The following is a 27,233-nucleotide window of genomic DNA, read 5'->3' as shown; positions in this document are numbered from 1 at the left end:
GTCTCCGCCCTTCCTCCGTCTATTTACCTGCAGCCCCGCCCCTCCCGGGCGGAACCACCCGCCGCGAGGGCCTCTGGGAAGAGGCGGGGAACAATATGGCGGATGGCGAGGAACCGTAAGTATCGGGGTTTTGCCGGAGCGCCGGGTTGGGCTGGGCTGTGAGAGAGCGCGGCGGTGGGCGGTCACCGCTGCCACCCCGGAGTCCTCCAACTCCCGCCCCGTCCCCTCGCCCCCCCCCCGTACGCTTGCGGCGTCCTCTGTGGAGCTTGATGCTGACCCTTCTTTTATTCTCTCTTTCTTTTAGGGAGAAGAAAAGAAGGAGAATAGAGGAGCTGCTGGCTGAGAAGTTAGTGCTGCCGGGAGGCCGGGGTCTTCTCCGGAGACCCCCGCCTCCCCCTAACCCCAGGCCTAGGGGACCAGCCGCAGCGGGCCAGGGGGCTGGGAGGGGGGCACCCGGAGCAGGCCTCGCGGCCTCACCCCTGACCCCGTCCCCAGCCCGGGCCACCGGCCGGCTGCTCCCCGGCTCTGCTCCTGCAAAAGCCACCCGGTGGCCCCTCCTTCCTCCAACCTAAATTGTCAGAGTTGTGACCTTGTGGCAAGTGAATCCAATCTAAATCTGAATAGACACGAGACCTATTTTGGGTCCTTGGTAAACACTGAGACAGTAGTACACGTTATAAAGTTGCCTTTTTTTTTTTTTTTTTAAATAAACTCTCTAAATCAGGAACTGTGTCAAAACTTGTCAGTTTTGCAAAGTAATCTGTAATTGAAGGAGCGCCTGCTTCTTCATTTGCCACACAACCTGTATCAGATACTTAGTTTTTTGATGCCACAGATTTATAGTTCAGTTCATATGGCCGATCCTACATGATTCTTCTGCCCTCCCTCCGTGGGAAAGGAAAAAAATACTCCTGTAGTGGGTGTGGTGAATTCATAATTTCTGTGTCAGTTCCCAATAGCACTTTGCCATTTTTCATCCCCGCCCCCATGGTTGACTTTAAAAATGCAAGAGTTCACAGTCCTTTCCCACCTCCTAATTAATCTACTTTTTTTTTTTTTTGCGTGAAAATGATGACGTTTGAATGCTTGCTATACGCCATGAGCTGCCCCTAAGTCCTCTGTGTGAATTATCTCTTTATCTCACGACCATCTGAAGTAGTTGAAATTTACAATTGAGGTTTCTGACATTTAAGGAATCTCCTCAAGGTTCGAATGTGCTTGATTAAGAGGGGTCCCACTTCATTTAGTTGCATGTTCTCAAAGATTTCTTGACGATAATGCTCATCTGTGGCATACATGTAATCTAGACATTTTCTTTTGTGTGTTTAGGGCCAACAAATGCACCTCGGTATTAAGAGAGGCTTTAAAATAATACTAGGACCTCTCAAAGGAAAGAAATATGTGGAAGTTGCTTTCATTCAACGTGCTCACTAAATTGCACCTTTCCACCTCCGGAGGAGCAATAGATAGTATTAGATTTAAGCACCTTAGTTCTCCAAGTCCCTGTCACCCGACCAGTTTATTTCCTTGTCTGAATGTACTGAAGAAACAGATGGTGGCCATTCACAGTGACTGTAAATACCAGACGGAGGAAAGTCTTCTCGCACTGAATCAGTTAGTGCGAAAACTTTGATCTTTGGGTGCTGAGGAAGCTAGGAACACAGAGGTTGATTTATTTCATCAAGTTGCTTTCCTATAGAAGACAAGCCAGCCCAAACTGGAAAAATAAAACCACAACTCAGTTTTCCTTTTCTTTTGAGCAGGTCTGGTGTGGTTACCTTTACATTTGGGGAGACCTAGTAGTTGTAGTTGTGGCTTTTTCAGACTGATCTTTGCAGCTGAATTTACTGTGTTCTATGCAGAATGGCTGTTGATGGTGGGTGTGGGGACACTGGAGACTGGGAAGGTCGCTGGAACCATGTAAAGAAGTTCCTCGAGCGATCTGGACCCTTCACACACCCTGATTTCGAACCAAGCACTGAAGTGAGAAACATTTATTTTTAAATAACTACTCTAATAGTTTTCTATTTCAAAAATAAGATGCTTTTTAAAAATTTGCTCTTATAACTAATAAAATTGCTTTATGAAATTAAGTTATCTTGTGAGTATTGAGGCTTTATAAGTGATTTTATGTAAATGACTAGTGATGCATTTTTACATTTTTTTATATAAGTTTAAAAATTTCAAGAGTAGGATAAGTTGACTTCATATTCTGATATGCTTAAAATTCTAGTTTAAAATGATTTCCAGGACACATTCCCCTATTTGTAGCCTTGCTGTAGTAAATTCACTTTAATAAGACGATAAGGTATGCTTACTTAGGTATTGAGGTTTAGTTGGAAATCTTTATTGCATCGACTGTAATTGTATATTAAAAATGTGCTTACAATATGGTAGATAGGTATTTTGAACTGTGTTTGACTTAAAGCAAATATAATATTAGATAAAGTTTGTTTTTAATACAAAGTAGGAATAAAGTATTTATTAGTAGTGTTTTATGTCCTTTTGTGTCCGTGAAGGGATTTTTGAAATAGAAATGCCGCTTATAAAGTTGTTGAATTTGGCTCAGTAGCTTGTGTGAATAAATCCTTTTCTTCCTTTAGTGGTAAACAGAGTGCATAGTACTCTTTCTTTGGATAGTATAGTTATACATATTTTCTTACACTTTAAAAGTGTTTCTGCACAATAGCTTAAAATTGTCACTTTTGTTAAACAATGTTTCCAAGTTGTATTTCTGCTGCTCTGGAGTGTTCTGATTTCTCAGCATTATAAGCTTCACTCATTGTTCAAAGTAAAGTGTGACTGCACTTGTTTTTGTTAAGTACATCACTTCTAACACTGATGTACTTTTTTTCTTCTGGTTTTGATAATTAAAATTTTTTCTCCTTCTAGAAATGAGTGAAGTAACTATCTTCTACCTTTAAAAATTAAAAATATAAAGAACGGGAGAAGGGATAGAGAATCCTGTAATAAAGCTTCTATATTACCTATGAAATGAAAAGTGATAGTAATAACTAGGGAGTGTTAAGACTTTTTGATTGGATTTATTTTATGTGCATGAGTGTTTTTCCTTTATGTATGTATGTGCACTTCCTATACCAAGTGCTCACCAAGGTCAGAAGAGGGCATCTCTTCCTTCGGAAGGGATTTCATAATTTCTAATTACATCGCTTTCATAATTTGAAATAATTGAAGACATGCTAGGTGTGTTTGTTATGGTTAATTGCCTTTTTTGTTCCTGCCTTAAAGACTATTATGTGGTTTGTTGCCTTATGGTTCTTGTGGTGATCATCTAGATTTTAATATACATTTCTGTTTTTTACAGTCGCTCCAGTTCTTGTTAGATACATGTAAAGTTCTAGTCATTGGAGCTGGTGGCTTAGGATGTGAGCTCCTGAAAAATCTGGTAATATATATACAAAAATACTATTTTTGTAGAGTTAAGTAAGTCCTTTTGCTTTTCTGTCATATAAGGACTGTCTTCATCTCATGCTTATTATTTTTTTTTCTCTTGAACATTTATTGGATAAGTTTAGCAGGTCAAATTCTAGACAGTAATAAAAATACATACTATTAGTTTGCAACTCTAAAAGTCTTAAAATGAAGTAATTTTTTCCTCTATTTTTTGCTTCCTTGTGCTTAGCACTAATTTTATTTCATTGAAGTAAATAACAGAATTGTTTATCTTTTAATGTGTAATTTCAAATAATTATATCTCTTGCTTTCCCAAACAACCCAGTTAGGTGAGTTTTTGTATCACTATCCAAAAGGACACATTGAGATGCAGTAAGATTAAAAGATTTATTTTTTTTTTTCTGTACAGTGAAGTTCCCAGACTCTAATCCAGGTCATCAGTTTTTAATTTAAAGTGCTCTTTTTCACTGAAGCCTTGCATGACCTATGGTGGTTGTTTTTCATGATCATGTGATAGTAAATGCCTAAGATTTGGCACAGTGGTGCTTTAATCAAACTATTTAGAAATACATAGTTGCTTTTTTTCGAGTTCTTACAACCAGGAAGTAGTTTTGCTTAAGTTTCTGTCAATTTAACAGATTGAGGAAGGAGAGAATATAGAGCTTCAGTGTATCTGGCTTCTCCCTGGGTAAAAAAAAAGTGGAAAATTAGAAAATTAAATAGATCGTAGCCAGATGGAGGACATTAGTAACCTGCCAAGAGTTAAATTTACTTACTTATAAGGTTTATTTTTATTTTATGTGTGTGAGTGTTTTACCTGCGTGTATGTATACCACATGGGTGCCTGCTGCCCAGGGAGGTAAGAAGAGGGTGTCAGATTGAAACTGGAGTTATAGAGAGCCACTTGTGAGCCACCATGTGGGTTCTGAGAACTGAGTCTAGGTACTCTGCAGGGGCAGTAAATGCTCTTAACTACTGATTCATCTCTTCACCAGACAGTTTTGAATATCAGCACGGCCACGCTGATTGGCTAGGAAATACTAGTGCTGCTCCTACAAAAGCTTTAAGATGAAGGACACAGACTCTGGTGCCGTGTTAGTTCTATGGGAGTTGTAGCTCACTGTGCTCTGCCTCAGTGAATCTGAAGTTTGGGGAGACGAGTCTTACCGAAATTAATAGCAGTGTGTACAGAGGACTGTGGTGTTTCTAAACGACAGCTCCCTCTGAGACTTCTAGTAGGATGAAAACTAAAGGTTTACAAGGGAAAGGTTTGTGGAGTTTGGGCATGGATTTTTGCTTGTTTGTTTTGTTTGCTTGTTGTTGCACTAGGCAGGTACAGGTCCCTTAAAGCTTAACTTCATTTTAAAGCCATAATTTACTATTGCAGTGTATTCTATTAAATGTGCTGTCATTAAAGATTAGATCTGAGGATTATTTATTTACTATATCAGTGGTTCTCAACCTTCCTAATGCTCGGCCCTTTAATACAGTTCCTCATGTTGAGGTGATCCCCAACCTTAAAATTATTTTTGTTGCTGTTTCTTAACTGTAATTTTGCTACTGTTATGGACCATAATGTAAATATCTGATATGCAAGTTGGTCTTAGGTGACTTGTTGAAAGGGTCATGACCCACAGCTTGAGAACCATTGTACTGCATTCTGATCCTTTTAAGCACATACACAAAATGTGGGCCCTTCACTTTATCATTTAATATTTTGTTTTAGATGTAAGCACAGAAGACGTGTTTTTTTCTCTTCTCTTCCACTGACTAAGCCACCTAAAGGTGGCTCATTCTAAATAAAGGAGAGGCATTTGTAGAGGAGTTTTAATTCAGATCATGGCTGTTCTGGCAAGAGATTACATCTAAAGATCTAGGTCTGTGTGATTGGGCTAGCAAAAGATCACATCCAAAGATCTTTTAGGTCTGTGTGATCTGACTAGAATACAAATATGACTTTAATCCAGGAGACAGAGGCAAGCTGATCTGATTTCAAGGCCGGCATGGTTTAGAGCAAGTTTCAGGTGAAGAAAAGCTTAGATCCAGTCGTGGTGGTATATGCCTTTAATCCCACACAATAAAGATAAAAGTTAGTTTGTAGAAGAAAGCATCCATGTTTGAAAGTGATGTATAATTGAGTGGCATAGACAGTGACAAATCAGAGAAAGACGTGACAGAATAGCAAGCGCCCAGCTCTCATGAGAAGAGAGAGGAAGAGAAAGAACTTAAGGGGCAGTAAGAGAGAGAAGAGGTAGTTATGCTGGGACAATAATAGAGAAATAGGTTGCAGAGAGAGAATTCAGGTGAAGACAATGAGCCAGAGAATGAGAAGGAGCCAGAACATTAGAGCAGAGTGCTGGAGTTAGTTTGAGGCCAAGCAGAGCCATTCAGAGGCCGAAAGAAAAGCAAAACTTAGTAAGTCAGCTAGGAGAAGAGTTTGAGCTATAACAGCTGAATTGAACCAGCCAGCCTGTAGCTCAGAAAGAACAAGAAAGGGTGAACTTACTAAGCAGTAAGTTCTAGGCCTCGGTTGGCAGAGGGAGGCACTAAGCCTCTGAGACAACAATTGCCTCAAGAGAATAAAAGTTCCTTTTACAGACATTAGTATCACTAATTAATCAAATGTTGAGCTTCCTCTTGAAAATGCCAAGCACCATTTTAGGTGTTAAGACTCAACGTGGTGCTTGTTTATGGAACTCAGATTTTCACTGGGGAAAAAGGAGAAAGAAGGAAGGTATGTGGAATGTCAGATGGTAATAAATGGCTAAAGAAAGGAAGGGTCTGAGGATAGGCACCCTGGTGGTGAGGGCAAGGTGCTGTTTGAGTAAAGGCTGGGCTGTGTCCTAGAAGAACATTAGGAAGGGAAGATTCTAGGTAGTAGGTGCAAAGCAGGAGAGATTGCCAGTTTTCTCTTGGTTATAGATGGTGTAAACCTGAGTGCTGTGCTTTTGTTCTTTAAGAAAGTACTTGAATTTTTTTTTTTTTATGCCTTATACCACAGGCTTTTTTTTTCCCCAGAGAATATAATTATGTAGAATTTATTACTGAAAATGTATGGATTTAGGACTTGGATTTTGAAAATCTGTGTTGTGTTTTAAAAGAAAGGAAGCGCTTGCCTAATTAGATTGCTTTTCTTTCCACAGGCATTGTCTGGTTTTAGACAGATTCATGTTATAGACATGGACACTATAGATGTTTCCAATTTAAATAGGCAGTTTTTATTTAGGTAAGTCTGGTTACTTTAAAAATTCTGATGAACACTCGAATATGTGTACTTTTCAATTTAGTGATAACTGAGAGTGGATGTTACAAAGCCAAGAAGAGCTACTTTTACACATTAGAAATGAGAAGACTTACCGAGTGTTCAGGTGATGGTTGTTGTATAAACACAGACAGGCATGTTGTATGCTTTTCCATTCTGACAAGTGTTTACTGTGTTACTGCTCTGAAATAGATGGAGATGGTTGGGTATTGATAACAAGCCACACCTTTTAATTTGTAGCTAACATGATCACAATAATAATGATACAGAGGTAACTAACTTGGGCATGGTGCCAGGAAGGGTGACTTGCCATTTTATTTAAGATACTGTCTTGCTTGCAGCAGTCAGGTCCCCTGATGCTGTAGATTTATCTAACAGTCCTCACTAAACCATGCTGTGGGTCTTTTGTGTGAGAATAATGAAAGCACAAAATACATTTAGAAGAATCTTGTCACCCCACTGTTTCCTCTTCCACATGTGAAAAGCTGACTGTGCAAAGTGCTTGAATGTGGTATTCAAATCAAAGTTTCTAATTTATGCTACTTTTCTCTGCAAGTAAGGGCAGAGTAAAATTCTTAGCAACTTCACATAGGGAAAGAATAATTCTTTACTTGAGAAGAGTAAAATTGACCTGATTAAATGTTTCCTTTGAAATTGTAATTTTAAGTAAAATAAAATTTTGATTTGTTATTTTACTTTAAAATAATATTTTCACTGCCTGATATGAAGGATACAAAAAGTAAGGTTCAGTGTCTAAAGGTATGCATTACAGGAAGTTGTAGTGAAGCCCTTCCTCTTGTATGTGAAGGATGACTCATTATCATGAGAACTTTGAAGAAATAGTAGAAAGTATTCACATGCTCAAAGGAACACTCTGTCTTTTTGTACTTAACATCTGGTTATCATCAAAGAGAGATATCTTCAGACTAGTTTCTTGAAAATGTTGGTAATGTCTTTGAAATACATTCTTCCTTTTAAAACCGTGATTAAGGAAGCTGAGACAGCCAGCCAGGCGCAGTGGTGCACGCCTACAATCCCAGCACTCTGGGAGGCAGAGGCAGGTGGATAGTTGTGACACCAGGCTAGCCTGGTCTACAAAGTGAGTTTGGGGCAGACAAGGCCTTACAGAAAAAAAACAAAACAAAACAAAAAACAACAACAACAAAAAAACCTGTCTCAATTCCTCCCTCCTTCCCCCCACAAAATAAAAAATTAAAAAAATAAAAAATAAGGGAACTGAGACAGGAGGATCTGGATCAGCCTGGGCTATGTAGTAATGCATCAAAACAACAAAGCATAACAAATCCCACCATGCTTTAGGGACCTCTGATTCCTACTTAACTGGGCCACCCAGGATGAAGGTGATACTTAGAGGAGCTTTTTTTCCCAGAGTGAGTCTCTGTGTCTATCTTACTAAGACCAGCATATAAACACAGTGAAGTAGGGATTGTGGCCCGTAACTGTAGTCTCAGCATTTGGGAGGCTGAAGCAGGAGGATTGCTTAGAGTTTGAGGGTGTGCTGGGCTGTTAGTGAGCTTGACACTAGCCCGAGCTATAGAGTGAGATCCTGTCCTCAAAAACTAAACAGCGGATTGAGGTTCTGGTATTCAGTCTGTATACCTGGAAGGCTCTAGGTGTAGGGAATTTTTGTAATAGGAAATGTCATGGTTGAAAGTAGCCACCACACATACTATTATTATGCTGGGGGATGGGGACTCTTAGTGTTTGTGGTTCGTATTTTCAGGTAAGAAATTACAGTTAGACTTGCCATATTTATTTGGACTATCAGCAAGGGTTTAGTAATGCATTTAATTTACTACTGATATAAAAATACTTAGGGGTTGATGGAGCATTGGCTCTTCATACATTGTTCTTACAGAGGATCCAGGTTCAATACCAGATGGTTTACACCTGCCCATAATTCTAGCTCTGGGGAGTCTGACGATTCTAACCTTCGCAGGCATCTTCACTCACAGCTACATGCCCACATACAGACACACATGCATACCTATGATTTTAAGAATAATAAAAAATTTATAGTTAAAAATATTTTTTCTAAGTATTTTACAAATAAACTGTCCATTTTTATGTTTGGAAGCTAATTATGTCGACCATCTAAATTTATATTATGGATGATAATTTAAAATAATGTTTTCTGTAGGCCTAAAGATGTTGGAAGACCCAAAGCTGAAGTTGCTGCAGAATTCCTAAATGACAGAGTTCCTAACTGCAACGTGGTCCCGTATCCTTTCAACAGAAAGAGTACTTCTCTAAAACTCCCTTTTCTATAAATGATGTTTAGCAGGGAATACAGTCATAACCCTTTCTACTGAGGTAATGCTGATCATCTGCTTTCTAGTCTGGTCTTCCCTTTATGGATATGCTCATGGTTTTGACCTTGACTTTTGAATTAGTTATATAGCTGATGTCATTATCTGTTTCTAGTCTAGTTTTAGAATAGAAACTAGAATAAAACGTGTCCACTATATGCATCTTCACCTACGCTTTCTATCTTAGACAAAAGTTTACTCACAGTGGATCACAGATACAATTCGTAAAGCTGTAAAACTGGGGTAGAACAGATCATTGTTGGGTCCTAAGACTGGATGAAGAGTACTTACACCACATCGAAATTAATAGCTGTGCTCTGATCAAAACTGCTATGGCGCTAAAAGGGTGGCTATATACACTGGAGAAAACACTCTCAAAGCGGCTGGCGAGAACCCATCTAGAATTCCATTATCCCTGGGTGCCTGTGGGAGATTGATTCCCAGACCTTCTCAAGGAATCCGGATCTATTCAAGCCTGTATGCAAAAGGGTAGCATGCTGGAGCTGTGGCTCACTGTAGCACACTTACCCGGCCTATGCAAAGCCTAAGTTCAACCCCCAGCACTGAAAATAAATACTTAAAATGTATAGTGTTTCCATATGAGCTGTCCATATCTGGATATTTACCCACATCTAATATTTTAAATATCTTAATTATTTATAATACTACTATGGTGTAAATGCTATAAAAGTAGTTACCATACTATGTTATTTGAGGAATAGTGAAAAGACAAAGCCTGCTTTATGTTTGCTGCTGATTTTTCTTTTGTCATGCACCAGGTTGGTTGTATCTGTACATGGAGCACCTTCAGATATAGAAGCTTGAGTGTTTAATTAAAGAACTCCTGAAACTTAGCAGTAAATCAACAACAGAAAAAACAAGTCCATTTAAAAAATGGATGAACATTGCAAAGAGATAGTTTACTCAGCAGACAGATGACACAAAGCTCACAAAAGGTGCTCGGCATCAAGACAGCAATGACCCCACTGCTGAGGGAGGGTAAGGCAGCCTGAGGAACTGGTGAGAGCTGCTGTCAAAATTAAGAGGGCTGCGATGTAGCTCAGCTGTATACTCAATTCAGTCCTTAATACCAGGGGAGAAAAATGCTTCAAAAAGATGTTGCATACCTTCTAAAGTAAAGTAGTAGCAGTCGTATCCAGTGCTGGCAGAAGCTAACAGAACAAATGTGGTCATTCTGCAAAATAGTTTGGCCATTTAAAAAAAAAATCTAAAAGTACAATTAACTATCACCAACTATATTGGTTCATTTTGGGACATTTTAGATATTACTATATATGCCTCATAAAAATCAGCACACCATTGCTCACACCAGCTTTATTTGTAGAGTCCTCAAACTGGAAATAACCAGAACCTCTTTCAGTAGATAAACTGTTAAGTTCTAGTAAACCCATGCCATAGAGTACTACTCATCATTACAAGGCACAACTCAAGAAACACGCACCACCTGGGACAGAGCTTGTGGCCATTTGAGAAAATTGCCAGTCTCGAGAGTTCATATACACAGGATTCCATTTATATACTGTTCTTAAAATGAAACACTTAGGAAGAAGAACAGGTTAGAAATCACCAAAGAAGAACTGTAAGTTTGGTATAATTATAGATATACAATGAGAGATTTTAGCCAGATGCTGTGGCTCCTGGGAGGTATAGGCAGGAGAACTACTGCAAGTTGAAGATCAGCCTGGTCTACATACTGAGTTCCAGGCTAGTCAGGTTATATAGTGAGACTCTCAAAATAGATGGGGCTTCCAAGATAGCTCGTTGGTTAAAGGCTCTTGCTGTCAAGCCTGAATACCTAACTGATTCCCAGGACCCCCATGGTGCAGGGAGAGAATGATCCCCCAGAGTTGTCTTCTGACCTCCAAAGTATGCCATGGTCCATTCCCTTCATTCACAGCTATAAAAAATCGGGAGGTTTTTTGGACAGTTGTGTATTATGCCAGTGTTGCCTTTTGTGGGTTGATTTCATACACTTCTGTAAGTAGTGAGCATTTGAGATGCAGCTTCTCTGTACTGCTTTTACAGCTTCTGGTAAATATATGTTGTTTTGAAGTAAATATGCTTAAAAATGGAAACACAGTCCTCTTTATGAGGAAACAGAATTAAAAAGGAGGATACACACTGTCCATCTAGCCCTGTTGTTGAGACCTGGGAAACTTTTTTTTGTAGACACCTGTCCAAGAGGGGATATCTTGGGCTGCCTCTTGTTTTCCATGTTGCCACTCCTTCACTGCTTTTTTTTTGTTTCTTTTTCAGCCTAGTTCTCAGTGTGCCTTAGGTTCCTGCTTGCCCAGCAGTCAAAGGGAGGAGAGTTCTGAATGGGTGAGGCTTAGAAATGAGTGGCTTTTTTTTCTTTTAATACCTTCACTTGTAGGTAGGTAGGAGTCTAGAGTAAGCATTGTGTTGTCCTCTTTGTGCTGCTGTTGAAAATAGTACATTGTTTACTATCATTTGTATTCAAAGTTCCTTCATTAGAAACATTAAACACATTTTCTGCACACTTGTGCTTTTTTGTTTTTTGAGACAGGGTCTCTCTATATAGCACTGGCTGTCCTGGAATTTCCTATGTAGACTAGGGTCTGAGTGCTTAGATTTAGGTGTGCAGTACTGTGCTAGTGACAGACTCTTTTTCACAACTAACAGAATGGGGACACATGTGGCCTGCAAGTGCAGGGTGACAACCAGTAGTTGGACACTGGGTAAAAAAGAGACCGCTGAATTTTACAAGAGGTAGGAAAAAAAATGCATACTTTACGCTAAGACTTCCAAGCCTCTTAAACCGAACAAACCCAACTACTAACAACTGGAAAAGCTGTTGAGAGTCTCTGTATTGTTTTTATAGAAGGCTTACAGTAGCTCTTGGTGCACCCCCCTCCCCTTTGAGAGAGTTTCTCTGTGTAGCCTTGTCTGTCCTGGACTTGCTTTGTAGACCAGGCCGGCCTTGAACTCACAGAGGTCCACCTGCCTCTGCCTCCCCGAAGCTGGGATTACAGACGTGTGCCACCGTGCCCAGCTAACTCTTGACATTTTTGCTAGTCTATTTCTTATTGAAAATAATTTTTTCCACACTATATATTTTGTTTCCCCCCTGTCAAATTCCCACATCCTTCCCACTTTCCTGCCCACCCAACTTTATGTTCCTTTTCTCTCTTTCAAAAACAAAAACAAAAACAAAAACCAAGAAACAAACACTTTTCCCACTAAAATGGAACAAACAGGCAAAAAGCAGTAATGTAAAAAAAAAAAAATGCCCAAGTAAAGCAAAATGTAACAAAAAGTTCACAAAAATATAATTTTTTTACACATTTATTTAGGACTTTTCCTTGTGTGTGTACTTGTGTGTGTGGGAGAGAGACAGACAGGCAGATCTGCCTCCACTTGTGGACTGTGGCGTATGCACTCATGCATAAAATAAGGAAAATAACTTAGAAAATTTTGCCAGAAAATAGGGTTGTGTTAATATTATCATCAGCTTTTTTTTTTCCTTTTTTCTTTTTTCTTTGTAGCAAAGAACTACTGGAACTTATTCTGTAGACCAAATTGGCCTTGAACTCAAGGATCCATCTCACTCTACCTCACAAGCGCTGGGATTAAAATTGTGCGCACCTCCACACCTGGCTTATCATCTTTCTCGAATCCCACATTGATTACTTACTCTTTTAGATAAGCACAGTTTGTTGTTATGGCATTGTCTAAGTCAGAAGTTTGAGACTCTTAGGTTCCTTTACTTTGATTCAGGCATTTCAACAAGATTCAAGATTTTAACGACACTTTCTACCGACGTAAGTTCTTCGCATGAGCTTAAATTCTCGTGAATTCCTACTGTGTGTGTTGTTTGGCGCTGCTGTGTGCTCGACTGCTCCTCAGTAGCTGGTTTCTCAGGGTTGGTGCTGAATAACTGAAATAGTAGCTACTACTAGCTGCTCGCCTGAATGAGAGTTACTGGAGAATCAGGAAGGCCGGGGAGATGGTAACAAAATTAGTTTTTTTCCTACAAAGTAAATTACTTTGCATAACTGCCTTTCTTTAAATGGGTAAACTTCATTCAAAGCAGTTTTAGAGCCACAGCACAGTTGGATGGAAAGCAGAGTTTTCTGTCCCATCCCACAGCCTTGGTTGGTAATCTCAGTCACTCCGAATGACTGAAGAGAGACATTGGGATGCAGCGAAGCCTTGAAAAAGCAGGGGAATCAGCCCCAGTGGACTGCACCCCAAGCAACCTTTCAGAAGCATGCTTCTTGACTGTTCTACAGTAGCGTTTTTAGAGTGAGGCAAGGTCCTCATACCAGAGCCCCTGATGTAGTCTGTGTGTTTCTTTAAGGAACATAGCACCTCTGCAATCTCAGCCTCTTCTGTGCACTGTTTGCCAGGAATGTCTTGGGACTGAGATCATGCCAAGACTAAAACTCCTTCAGAAAACAGTCCCTACTTACCACAACTATTTCATGGAGGCCTAAGTACATCTTAGAACAGTTGCTTCCTTCTGATGTTTCTTTCAGATACGATGACTGTAAATCCCCACTGCAAACCTTCCTTACTAGCTGCGGACCACACACACTACTCTAGTGGGTGCTAGGGCACTGGTACGGTGTGTTTGTAAGCACTAGACTTAGAGCATGGGGCGGGGCCAGCACTAGGGAGGTTGGGGCGAGGGAACAGAGAATTTGAGACCAGCTTAGACTACATAGTGAGACTGTATCAAAAAAGTCAATGTGTTGTTTTTTTCCTCATAGAATTTCATATTATTGTATGTGGTCTGGACTCTATCATAGCCAGAAGATGGATCAATGGAATGCTGGTAAACACTTCAGTGTGGGGGTTCTCTAAATACCTTTCCTGTTGCTTTTGATATAGTTTAAATCAAAATTGTCATATTTTTGTAAAATAAGTTTGTTTAATTTTAAATTAGCAGATATATGGCACTGTTACTGCCCTCATTGGTTTTCAGTGAGAATGTGTTTACTGTTAGGAATATAATTCCTTCATTCTGATATGTTGCTACTGAGTCCCAAACTGACTTCTAGAACTTGATGGGAGTATGCTGCTCCCTTTCTTTTTTTTTTCTCCCTTTTTCCATTTCCTATTCCCTTTTTAAGCCCTTTAAAACATTTCTCTAGATATCTCTTCTAAATTATGAAGATGGTGTGTTGGATCCAAGTTCCATTGTCCCTTTGATAGATGGGGGCACAGAAGGCTTTAAAGGAAATGCCCGAGTGATCTTGCCTGGAATGACTGCTTGTATTGAGTGCACCCTGGAACTTTATCCACCACAGGTAATCAGAACGTGCATTTTTTTCCCTTAGGATCTTGGGTTGTAATTACTGTTGACTGTTAGGTTTAGTTAGTGCTTAGGGTTTGAAATTGGGGATAAATATGTTTCAAGTTTGCTGAAGGTGTAGGTTAGTATTTACCATAAGGAGGGCAAGGGGTCAAACTTACGTACTTCAGCATTGAACAAAAGCAAAATTTAAAGCAGAATTTGCTAAGGAGTAAAGTATATGGTAGTCGAGTATGTTTGAGAGAAGACACTGAACATTAGGTTTTGTGCTTCTATAGCTCTATGCTAAGTGTTTATTTTATTTTAATCATGTCTGTGTATATGTGAGTGCAGTGCTGATAGAGGTCATAGGTCCTAGATCCCTCTGCAGTTTGAGTTACAGGCTGACATGAGCTGCCGAATGTGGGTGCTAGGAACCAACTTAGGTCTTTTGAAAGAAAAGCAAATACTCTTATAGCACTGAACCATCTTTCTAGCTCCTTAATTTTATAATTTAAGAGAAATTATAACGTTGTATGTTAGGATATGTTACATTCTGGATGTTTTTCCCATATACTTGCCCTCAGTGTTAAAAGTATGTACATAGAGTTCAAACATTCGTTGAAGTCTGAGGACATACCTTTCATGAATAAGGAAGGTCTGCTGTAATTATTTCAGAGAGCACAAATACTAGGAAAAAGGCTTGTGAGACAATGGCTCAGCAGATAAAGATACTGAGTTCAATCCTAGGACCACTGTAGTGGTGCTGAAAGTTTTCTTCTGACCTTCACATGTGCACTATAGCATGTGCTGTCACACACATACATGTAATAAAAAAAACAGGTAATAAAAAATTTAAAAATAGGATTAAAACTGATTTTTTCAAAGCTAGGGCTCCATAATCTACATACTTGTTTTAAAGAATAGTTGCAATTTTGATTTATAAATGTCAGCAGCTCTATGAGTATTAACTTAACAATTGATTTAAATCTTTGTTTTTGTGTTGGTTTGTATTATACCATCACATTAAATACAGGTGAAAGTAAATCATACATTTTAGAATTTATTTAGTGTACTTTTCATTGCCAGTAGAATTTGAGCGTATATACTCTAAAATGTAGGACAAATATGTCTTTTTTTATAATTTATTTTTATTTTTTTATGTTATGTGTATTGGTGTTTTGCCTGCATGTGTCTGTGTGAGGTTATCAGATCCCTGGAACTGGAGTCACAGACAGTTGTGAGCTGCCACGTTGGTGCTGGGAATTGGACCTGGGTCCCCTGGAAAAACATCGGTGCTCTTAACCCCTGAGCCATCTCTCCAGCCCCAAATGTGTCTGTCTTTATAGGTAGCTCAACCTAAAGAGACTCTGATGCCTCCTATTAGTATAGATGCTTTAATACTTTATAGTGTTTTGCTTATATTTTATAAGTCAAGAGCTGAGATGAATGTTATGAACTAAACTAGAACTGGAAGTTGCATTTAATAATAACTCATCATTTAAATTTTACTAAGAAAGACAAACTGTGGTTTTAGGTCAATTTTCCCATGTGTACCATTGCATCTATGCCCAGGCTCCCAGAACACTGTATCGAGTATGTAAGGATGTTGCAGTGGCCTAAAGAGCAGCCTTTTGGAGGTAATTCAACAATCTAGACTTAGAAAGTGTTTTTTTATTACTCATTTTGAAATTTCATTTAAAAATTGCCTTATGGTTATATATGTCTGTCTCCCCTGCAACAGATGGGGTTCCATTAGATGGAGATGATCCTGAACATATTCAGTGGATTTTCCAAAAATCTGTAGAGAGAGCATCACAATATAATATTAGAGGTGTTACCTATAGACTCACTCAAGGTGAGTTAGTGAGCTGTCATGATTGTGGGGTTGATGATGGGGAATGCTTTATGGCAGTGGCTCTCAACCTATGGGTCATGACCCATTTGGGTCGTGCTTATGACCATCTACTGATATGTAGATATTTAAATTGTAAGTCATATCAATAGCAAAATTACAGCTATGAGGTAGCAACAAGATAATTTTATGGTTGGGGGTCACCACCACATGAACTGTTTTAAAGGGTCACATGGTATGAGGAAGGTTGAGAACCACTGCTCTATGGGGAGAATGCTTGATAAGTGATAGTGATCAACTTCCTTCTGAAGTTTAATTAAGGAACTGTGGTATTCTAGTTACTCCAAGGTAGGAGGGGCTAAGTTCAGCAGAATGCATGTTACTTCTCAGCTAGTGAAGATTGAATGGTATCACTGGTTCATATTTCTCTGAGCTGAACGAGCCCTGAGAGTCTAACTGCTCATTCACCTCTCACTCAAGAGGTCACACCCTCTTGGGAGCAGTCACTTTATGTGCTGAGCAGAACTCTTGTTCTTGTTTAGTTTGAGTTTTGTCCAGTATCTCACATACTCTAATTGCTTTTTCTTTTATTTTTAAATTTTTACGTAAGAGTGTTTTGCCTGTATGTATTTATGTGTATTTCATGCTTGTCTGGTGCCTGCAGAGGATAGAAGAAGGCATTGGATCCCCTGGAACTGGAGTTACAGAAAGATGTGAGCTGCATATGGATGTTGGGAACAGAACCGAGGTCTTGTGGAAGGGCAGTGGGTGCTCTTAACTATGAGCCATCTCTCAGCTCCTAATTCCCCTTAAATAGTAGTTTCTAATATTTGAGCATAGTGACTGTATTTTCTCCACATTTTAAATTTTTACCACTCTTAAATCTTCCTGTTTCCTCAATCTTTTGGTATGTCACAGCTTCAAGTCTTGGTGGTCTTCTCTGACCAGAGTGCGGTTATCCATCCTTCTTGGACCTTCTAGGCCAGGACACAGCATTCCTGATGTTGGTATTCGTTAAAACTGCATAGCTTTTCACCATTGCAGTGGCTAAGCTTTCCTTTCCCCTTACCTGTCTCCCCATCTCCCCTCTCTCAGAGAAGTGGTATTCTGGAGGGTGTTAATTAAGTTTTTTTATATTGTTTTTGGAGACCAAACTTGGGTCTTGGCAGCCTTTTAGTTTTGTCTCAGTCCGTTATTAGATCTTCCTGAATCACTCAGATTTTTCAACTGTCTTTACAAAAGCACTGTGAAAGAACTTTCCAGATGCTCTACAGAAGCCTGGTTGTTCTGTCTTTCCGTGTCCTGGTGCTAGGTCAGTAACAGTCACTAAATGTGCCCCTTCCAGCATGGACTCACAGTGAGCAGTCCTGTTCAGCCTTGGTGACCAATGCTTCAGTCCAGCTACAGGTCATCTCTTTCATAGTTTTGCCAGTTCTCCAGAAAGAGCTTTGTGTTCTTTTTGTAAATTTGTCATCTCTCTTCTGTGATTATTTTCTTGAATTTACTCATGTTCTTTTATTGTCCCTTCAATTCAGTTCATGCCTGCTGCCCGTTTTCTCACCTTCCTCTACACCAGCCTGCTTTGTGATCCCCTTGCTGGAATGCTGGGAACACATCTTGCAGTGCTTCCTCACCCTCCAAGTTCATGTGGTTTCTTCTAGAATGAGCAGTGCAAGCACAGTTAGAAGTCTGAGTCTTTTGTGCTGTGAGAGATGGTTTGTTCATTGATTACAAGAAAGCAGAAATGAAAAAAGGTGTCAAAATAGAGAGTTGTGTATCATATTTTGTATGGTCAGAACTGTAATGTAAAAGAAAGATAGTTTAAAAGATGATTTTGTTTTTTCTATTGTGCCATTTTGTGAATGGAATGACTTGAACTATATTAATATTATCCATAGCAAGTGGGCCCAGCCCATTCCTATACTTGTTAGGGTTAATGTTGTAGATACGATATTTAGTTTCTCAGCCTTGCTTTCCTTATTTATTTAGAACAAGGATGCTGTGACTAGTATCATCATGTCAGGAACATTAAATAATGGTTATTCACACTATACCTGGAGCATAAGGAAACACTTATTATTATATTACTGTTTTGTCATTATGTAAAACTACAAAAACAGTATTTCCATACTGTTGCTTAAGATCTTCAACACACTACAGAATGTTGGGAATGTGAAAGATGGTAGTTCATGTTTAAGGTTTTCTGTTTGTTTGTTTTGAGCTAGCATCTTTTACAGCTTTCCAAGGGCTGGGAATAGACATATATCACCATGCCTGCCTATGCCCAATTTTATTTCTTATTTTGAAAGCTCGAAAAAATCAGATTTCAGAACCTAGTATTTAACAATTAGACTCTAAAGGATTTAATTATATTTTAACTTAAGGTAACTATTTTATTTTTAAAGGAGCTGGAGAGATGGTTTAGCTGTCAAGAGTGTGTATTGTCCACAACCTCCTCTAACGCCAGCTCCAGGGGATCGGACAAATTCTTCTGGACTCTGAGGGGCACCTACACTCACATGTGAACATACCCGCATTTACACACACACACACACACACACACACACGTGCATGTGCCCCAACACAAAATTGAAAATAAAATCTAGAAAAAAAAATGACCATAGTTTATTTGGTAAATTTTTCAGGAGTGGTAAAACGAATCATTCCTGCAGTAGCTTCTACAAATGCAGTCATTGCAGGTAAGAAAAAAAAAAAAAGACCTTTTCAGTTTTATATTTTGCTTTGATTTTGACTTAATATTTAAATGGACATTTCTGTAGTTACTTGTATTCTAGGAATTTGATATCTTCTTAGGTGAGTTACTTAGGTAGGCCACTGTAATTTTGGTATCATTATGTCTTACAAGACAGGTCTCTCTTGGACAAAGTGCTCACAGTAAAGGGACGTTTTAGCATGTCTTTTACTCGGAGGTTTAGCTTTTCATTGATCTCATGAAGACAAAGGAAAAAGTTGCTTAGCTTATGTAAAACAAATATAAAACGTGTTCCTTCCTATGTTTTTGAAATTATGTATTTTAGAATCTATTTACCATAGAAATTATAATTTCACCTAATTTGTCGCTGACTTTCAAAATATTTTTACTGAGTTTAAATGCCTTTATTTTCTCTCTAGCTGTGTGTGCCACCGAGGTTTTTAAGATAGCCACAAGGTAATGAGTTTTGTTCTCAGCGTGTGTGTAAGTCCGTGTTGTAGCCTAGCTCAGCTAACTAAACGTGAGCGCTTTCCCTTGCAGCGCATATATCCCTCTTAACAACTACTTGGTCTTCAATGACGTGGACGGCCTGTACACATACACATTTGAAGCGGAGAGGAAGGTTAGTGTGCAGGCCACGGAGCGCTTCCGCTGTGCAGCCTTTGCCTCTGTGTTCTCAGGACCTTGAAGAATCATTTACGTTCTGAGCTGCTAAAGCTAATAGTAATGTATTTTTTATTACACAGCCTAAGTAAATATTATTCGTCAAAATAATTTACAACAAATGATCTGCTATAAAAACAGGCTTCAAAGCAAAAATATTTTGATAGGAATTGTACATGATGATAAAACAACTTGATTTCTATATCTTTGCTTAAAAAAGAGACTGATGTTGGTTTGTATGCCTCTGAATTACCCTTTTATGTTTGTAGGAAAATTGTCCCGCATGTAGCCAGCTTCCTCAAAACATTCAGTTTTCTCCATCCGCTAAACTACAAGAGGTTTTAGACTATCTAACCAATAGTGCTTCTCTGTAAGTGATGAGTGATTTTTATTGTAAAAATAATTTTTTAAACTTTAAAACAAAACAGCAACAACTATTTCTTTAAAAAAAAATGATGTTTGCTACTTTATTTAGGCAAATGAAGTCACCAGCTATCACAGCCACATTAGAGGGGAAAAACAGGACACTTTACTTACAGGTCAGTAATATTCTTTTTTTTTTTTAAAATTTTTTCAAGAAAATTTGATTTTTTCTTAATGCAATATACATTAAAATAATGTTGTTTTCCAGTCAGTAACATCTATTGAAGAACGAACAAGACCCAATCTTTCCAAGACATTAAAAGGTATTTTAAGAAATGTTTATATTAATGGTTTTCTTTTTTAGTAAATGTCTGTATTCTCTCTCCCTCTCTCTACTTCTCTCTCTTTTTCTCTCTATGGGTGTGAATGGTGTGTGTCTGTCTCTGTGTCTCTCCCTAGTGCAAGGGATCATAATCAGGCAACTCTTAATTGTCGGTAGGTGCCTTATCACTGTGCTGTAACCTTAGCCCTTAGTGTTTAGAGATAGGATGCCTTTGTATTGCTTCAGCTGGGCTTGAGGTTGCTTGTAGCCCAGGCTGGCTTTGAACTTAGATTAAATATGACCAAGTCAAAATACATATATCTATAAAAATAATAGAATCGATGAAATTTTTAATAGAAAAAAACAGAACTCCAAGTTTTATCTTTCTTAAAAGGAATTAGATTTTGAGATATCTCAACTATAAAGCTATAATGTGTGTATATCTTTTTGTTGGTATTTGTGTATTTTTGCTTGGGCTAATGACTCTTTTTTATTTTAGAATTGGGACTCGTTGATGGACAAGAACTGGCTGTTGCTGATGTCACTACACCACAGACTGTACTATTCAAACTTCATTTTACTTAAGGAAAATAAATCTTCACATAATAGAAAATTCATAGACATCATATACTTTATAAATGCTAAGGAATTTAATTGAAGAGCTGGGAAGATGAGGCAGAGGGGAACACCCAAGAAAGGAAACTTAATTGACGTCATTTTTAGCATTAATATTGCTAGAATTTGACTTTTATATATACATATATATATAATGAATGACTCTTTTTTTAAATTTATAAGTTTCTCTTGAAGACTGAACTTTGGGGTTGGGCTAGTAAGCATTTTCATTAGTAATGTGGAAAACAGTGCCTGGAGAGAGAAAGATTATGAACAAATGTATTGCTTCTTCAAAGCAAGACAAACGCTGTCTTTTGTGTGAGTTTGTTACTATGGTCAAAGAACATATTCCTCATCTTTCATTTGAGCATCCACATGTGTAAAAATGTATCCTTGAATGGAAATGAGGAATTACGTTTTAAGAACATTAAATATTTACAACCTGACATCTAGAATATATCAAACATAGGCTGTTTCATTGCTACCCATGTAATTGTGGATATCCAAATGTGTATTAATTATTGCAGAGTTTAACTTGTCCATAATAACTTGTAAACAGTATTACAAATTAGTACATGTGCATGAAAATAAGAAAATATTTTCATGTATTCATTTGCAATGCCACAGAGGACAGTATGCACAAACTTAAACTGAGACATGGCTGTTCAAAGAAATTAATGTTTAAAGAGTTATCACTGATGCTTTTGCACTATTTATTAATAAAATCATACATTGTCTACTTTTTATTGAAAATTTTAAAGTATGTTAATAATAGTAAATAGTTCCATAGTGATGTAGGAGTATTTTTAAATGTTTAACAGTTATTATTACCAAACTTTTATTGCACTTGAAATTTTTAAATTTTTAAAATTTTGCTATAGTGATTTCCATGGCACAGACCTCCTGCTAGGTTAAGTTGCTCGAATATGATAAATGAAATGGAATGACTAAATTTTTATAGTAAAGTCTTTCTCTTAATATGCCTTTTTTTCTTCAAAAATACTAAAAAAAAAAATGGAGCACAAATACTGAAAATGCAATTGTAGTATTTTAATGTGGGAACAAATAGTACCTGATTTTCATTCTTTTTTCTTTTATTTTGTTTACAGTGTTTTGTTTTTTTAATTGGCTGGTTGCAGTGTTTTATTCAGAAGCTTTGTGGAATGGTAGTAGATGGAGTCTGTCTGTCTGTTCAGGGATAGAACTGAGGACCTCCCACATGTTAGTCAAGTGCTCCGCCACGGAGATAAACCCCGGTATAGTTCTTTCTAGCTCCATATTGACAAATTTAGTTTCATTATAAAACCACATGGAATATATTTATATTCTCTTTTCTTTTTTATTTATTTTTTTAATATTAGTTACAGTTTGTTAACTTTGTATCCCAGCTGTATCCTGTTCCCTCATTCTCTCCCAGTCCCACCCTCCCTCCCTCGTCTTCTCCCTGTCCCTTTCCAAGTCCACTGATTGGGGAGGACCTCCTTTCCTTTCATCTGACCCTGGTTTATCAGGTATCTTTAGGACTGGCTGCAAAGTCCTCTGTGGCTTAGTAGGGCTGCTCCTCCCTCGGGTGGGGGAGGTCAAAGAGCCCACCATTGAGTTCCTGTCAGAAATAGTCCCTGTTCCCCTTACTAGGGAGAACAATTGGATACTGAGCTACTATGGACTACATCCGAGCAGAGGTTCTAGGTTATAACCATACATGGTCCTTGGTTGGAGAGACAGTCTCATAAAAGACCCCTGTGCCCAGATATATTTGGTCCTTGTGGAGCTCCTGTCCTCTCCAGGTCATATTAACTCCCCCTTCTTTCATATGATTCCCTGCGCTTTGCTGAAGGTTTGGTTATGAGTCTTAGCATCTGCTTTGATACACTGCTAGGCAGAGTCTTTCAGAGGCCCTCTGTGGTAGGCTCCTGTTCTGTTGCTTGTTTTCTTCTACATCCCATGTCTATCCCATTTGCCTTTCTAAGTGAGGATTGATTATCTTACCCCAGGGCCTCTTTCTTGTTATCTTCTTTAGGTGTATAGATTTCATTAAGTTTATCCTATCTTATAGGTCTATATAAGTGAGTATATACCATTTGTGTCATTCTGCTTTTGGGATACTTCACTCAGGATGATCTTTTCAAGGTCCTACCATTTGCCTGCAAATTTCATGATTTCCTTGTTTTTGATTGCTGAGTAGTATTCCATTGTGTATCTTTATATGCTTAACCCAAAATGTTACAGAGTCAACAGTTTTTTCTTTGTAGTTGTTTCTAGGATCAGACTTAGGGCCTTGTACATTGCTATGTCAATATTCCATTACTTTTTTTAAATTTTTATTTTTTTATATTAATTACAGTTTATTCACTTTGCATCCCAGCTGTAGCCCCCTCCCTCTCTCCCCTCCTCATCTCCTCCCTGCCCCTCTCTAAGTCCACTGATAGGGGAGGTCCTCTTCCCCTTCCATCTGACCCTAGTTTATCAGGTCTTATCAGGACTGGCTGCAATGTCCTCTGTGGCCTAGCAAGGCTGCTTCTCCCTTGGGGATGGGGGAAGGAGGTCAAAGAGCCCATCATTGAGTTCATGTCAGAGACAGTCTGTTCCCCTTACTAGGGAATCCACTTGAATGCTAAGCTGCCATGGGCTACGTCTGAGCCAGGATTCTAGGTTATTTCCATGCATGGTCCTTTGTTGGAGAATCAGTGTCCGAAAAGACCCCTGTGCCCAGATATATTTGGTAATATTCCATTACTAAATTACATCTCCAATAAGCCCTTGTTTATTTCTTTCTTTATTTATTTAAAATAAGATGAGGTCTCATTGTGTAGTCTAACCTGGCTTTGAACTTGTGCCTCTCTTCTCCCTGCCTCCTTCTGTACTGGGATTTTAGAAATGTGTCGAAAAGCAAACATTTCTTTTTTATCTTTTTTTCTTTTCTCCTTCTTTCCTTCTTTCCTTCCTTCCTTCCTTCCTTCCTTCCTTCCTTCCTTCCTTCCTTCCTTCTTTCTTTCTTTTTTTCTTCACAAAGAGGCTCTCACTTTGTAGCTATGACTGTCCTGAAAGTTACTATTTAGACCAGGCTGGCCTGGAACTCAGAGATCTGCCTGTATTTGCCTTTCAAGAGCTGAGTGCTTTTAAAGTTGAAGATTCTTAACACTGAGTGCCTCCTTCATAAAGATGCTGTAATAATCATAAAAAAGCAACAATATTTTCATCATGGAGGTTGGAAAATAACATTAGAAGGTTTATGTCATTTGCCTAGTGCTGTGCATTTGTAAGTATTGGGACAGAATTCTAACAGGCCTCAACTTTCCTTATTTGGCTAAGCTCTTCTAAAGGAATTTTGTTATTGGGTACAATCTTGTGGAGTTAACAAGTATTAGTATAACATGCAAAGGTAATTTTCATGTGGATCTGCAGACTTTCACGTGCATGCATATGAGTCAAAACCTTGTGCCGGTGGTGCTCTTTGGACCAGAGGCTTTTTGTAAAGATAATGATATGGAAAAGCAAAATTAAAGATAAAAACAGGACCTGCAAGCATGAACCAAGACAAGCAGCAAGGCCTGGGATGCTGTCATCAGAGAAGTCAAATTCAAGGAGAAAAACACTAAAGGTACAGGATATAAGCCCCATTTGGTACCTCCTTCAACCCCTTCAGCTACCCTACCATCTTTGCCACTTAAGACAACGTATACTATATATACATTTCTTTCTTTTTATGTTTTTTGGGGACAGCGTTTCTCTGTGTAGCCTTGGCTACCCTGGAACTTGCTCTGTAGACCAGGCTGGCCTTGAACTCACAAGAGATTTACTTGACTCCACCTCCCAAGTGCTGGGATTAAAGGCATGTATCACCATTGCAAAGCTATACATTTCTTTTCATCCAGTGAAAACCACTTCCTGCCCCTTAGCTCCTCCTCAGCCTATGACATTGGCATAAAGCACTTTCAGCTTACTGGGATTCTGGCGTGCCTGCAACTTGTAACTTTCTAGATAACTTTCTGTTATCTCGGTCTTCATGTTTTGTTACTGCTTCATCATCTTGGTATTCTTCAAGGGCTGGTTTCTCTGACACTTGGCTTTTTCTATTGGCCTGACTTTGCTTCACCGTCAGGCTCAGCTTTGTCTTCTGCCTTACCTGATTTTCCATCATCATCTGTCTTAAGTTCTTTCTATGTCAAGTGTGTTCTCCATCCCCACAAACCCCTTTCTCCCCTCCTCCCACTTCTTTTCAGGTGCATAGGTCTGACAAAAGCTATGACCTAGAAGCACCCTCTAGCTTCTAGCCTGTCACTGACATTGCTCAGAAATGGAATTCAGTGGGATAAAATTGTTGGAAGATCATAACTTGCCAAGAACATGATATGGTTTTGTTACTGTTGTTAAGAAAAAGTCCCTTCATTGCATAGTTCCATGCAGTGTAAGGCAAATACTCAGGGAGCAGTCAGATAATGTATTAATCAGTTCTTAGAATGAGCTGTTAGATAGATGCAAAATTGTAGTGTGTGAAAATAATTGTCAGAGGGCATTTTAGCTCCATTCATACTTTGTCACGAGGTGACATCCTTAGAACAAAGATTAGTGCCCTATTAAGAAGTGTAAGTGTCTTTGCGCTCTAAAGCACAATGTACTAAGGTCATGCCAGCCACAGACCAGGAAAAGGTCATTAAGAATGATTCTTCTTGAGAATATAGTTCTTACAGATGTAATTGAATAGGATGTGGTCATTCTCAAATATCAGGGCATTAATCTGATATGGTAGGCATCTGAATTAGAAGAGGTGAGAGATCAGAAAATAGAGTGGTTGTCTTAAGTTTGGGTCTTATTGCTGTGAAGACACCAGGACCGAGGCAACTCTTAGAAAGGGAAACATTTAATTGGAGCTGGCTTAAAGTTTCAGAATCATAGTCCATTATAGCAGGAAGCATGGCAGTGTGCAAGGCAGGCATGATGCTGGAGGAGCCAAGAGTTGTGTCTTCATCTTGACTTAAAGGCAGCCAGGAGGAGACTGGCTTCTTCTGCCGGCAGCCTGGAAGGGGCTCTCATTCTACACTGGGCAGTGCAGGAGCATAGGAAACTTCAAAGCCCACCCCCACAGTGACACTGCCTCCAAGAAGTCTATACCTCCTAACAGTGCCACTCCCTTGGGCCAAGCTTTCAAACCACCACAGGGGTGTGCCTAACCAGGAAAAAGGATTGCCTGCAAAGATGTGAAGATGGGAGAAGCTGGATGTATTTTCTCTGAAGCTTTCAGAGGGAGGACAGCCCTGTAGAACAACTTCAGACTTACAGCTCCAAACTACGAAAACATTTCTGTCATTTTAAGCCAGCCACCTGGTAGGTAGGGTAGTCCTAGGGACTGTTTTGGCAGATCAAAATTTCATCATTTCCCCCCTTTCCTCCCTCCAAGCCCTCATATCCCTCTTGCTGTTTTACATTAGTGGCCTCTTTTTCATTGTTAAATCTGTGTGCACGTAGTACATGACTGGTAATGGACAACCAGTTGATGTCATCTTCCCTGGGGAAGGCCATTTCTCCCGGTCTTAGCACCAGCGTTCCTTGGGTACTTTATTTCATTGTTTAGGGTTGGATTCTCTTTTTCACAAGGGGCCGAAACTCTGGATGTTTGAATGAAATTTCGCTTTTAGATTCTGGTAGAAATTTTTCTTAGCATTATTAGAACCAAACCAAACACAGCTGCTGACTGGACAAAAAGGACACTGTCTTTAAATTCCCTCCCATGACCAAGTGTGGTAAAAGAGTGCATCTAGGCTCTATCTTCTAAGCAGTGTGCCCTGTATGTACTGATGGGCTAATATTTTGCTTGCCAAGTGTCTTAGTCCATCCAAACAGTTGTTACAGATTACCATAAAGTGGCTGGCTCATAGACAACAGAAACTTAAATTTTACAGTTCTAGAGACTGGGAGGTCCAAGATCAGCACAGCCGATGAGGGCACCTATTTCTGGTTCATGGCTGCCGTGGCCTAGGTATGTCGTGCTTTAGCCGGCAGAGGCACTCTTGAGACCTCTTAATAGGGCATTTATCTTTTTCCCAAGGGCGTCACTTCGTGACCCAGTATGTCCCTAAAAACTCCACATCTTAACATAGGAATGTGCTGATGAACGTCATTCAGATGACAACTCGGCTGTGAGGAAGGTTTCGTCTATAAAACTTCCAGGATCTGGTGACAGTGCCAATAAAGTCAGGCAAAGACAACCAGGTCCAACAAGAACCGGTCAACTATTTCTCGAGTGGCAAAAGAAATGTGAGGCCTAGCCGCCGTGGTGACAGCGAGGTACGTGCGGCTCCGCTCGCTCCCGGAGGTCCGGTCCCTGCAGATCCTGGAAAGCTAGAGCCGGCACTCAAAACACCATAACTAAGGACCACCCTCCGCTCCCGGATGTGGCGTCACGCCGCCGCCCCGCCCT

General features: G+C 39.2%; 1 protein-coding gene across 2 annotated transcripts; it reads left to right on the top strand.

Moving 5' to 3' along the window:
- On the top strand, positions 1–21,568 carry Uba3 (ubiquitin like modifier activating enzyme 3). 2 transcript variants are annotated; one of them, XM_021642363.2, is made up of 18 exons: positions 1–115; positions 305–346; positions 1,863–1,983; positions 3,326–3,406; positions 6,558–6,640; positions 8,838–8,918; positions 12,766–12,809; positions 13,761–13,825; positions 14,145–14,300; positions 15,822–15,924; positions 16,029–16,142; positions 18,785–18,838; positions 19,272–19,308; positions 19,393–19,474; positions 19,785–19,885; positions 19,991–20,054; positions 20,147–20,201; positions 20,700–21,568. In XM_021642363.2, the coding sequence occupies exons 1-18, from the start codon at positions 96–98 to the stop codon at positions 20,783–20,785; spliced, it is 1,389 nt and encodes a 462-aa protein (XP_021498038.1). In that variant the 5' UTR covers positions 1–95; the 3' UTR covers positions 20,786–21,568. The 2 variants fall into 2 exon arrangements, with proteins under 2 accessions (XP_021498038.1, XP_021498039.1); XM_021642364.2 differs by lacking the exon at positions 305–346 and having other exon boundaries at positions 17–115.
- The last annotated feature ends 5,665 nt before the right edge of the window (positions 21,569–27,233 follow it).

The sequence above is a fragment of the Meriones unguiculatus genome, chromosome 5 (assembly GCF_030254825.1).
Source record: "Meriones unguiculatus strain TT.TT164.6M chromosome 5, Bangor_MerUng_6.1, whole genome shotgun sequence".
NCBI classification, from domain to species: domain Eukaryota; kingdom Metazoa; phylum Chordata; class Mammalia; order Rodentia; family Muridae; genus Meriones; species Meriones unguiculatus.
The sequence above is the reverse complement of the archived record's forward strand: the minus strand, read 5'-3'. Positions and strand labels throughout refer to the sequence as shown.

Excerpts from the sequence above, each read along its gene's own strand:
- Uba3 (XM_021642363.2), top strand. The coding sequence starts at position 96 with ATGGCGGATGGCGAGGAACC. Across the intron at positions 13,826-14,144 it reads GATGGATCAATGGAATGCTG|ATATCTCTTCTAAATTATGA; the intron begins GTAAACACTTCA and ends ACATTTCTCTAG. Across the intron at positions 19,475-19,784 it reads CATTTGAAGCGGAGAGGAAG|GAAAATTGTCCCGCATGTAG; the intron begins GTTAGTGTGCAG and ends TTATGTTTGTAG.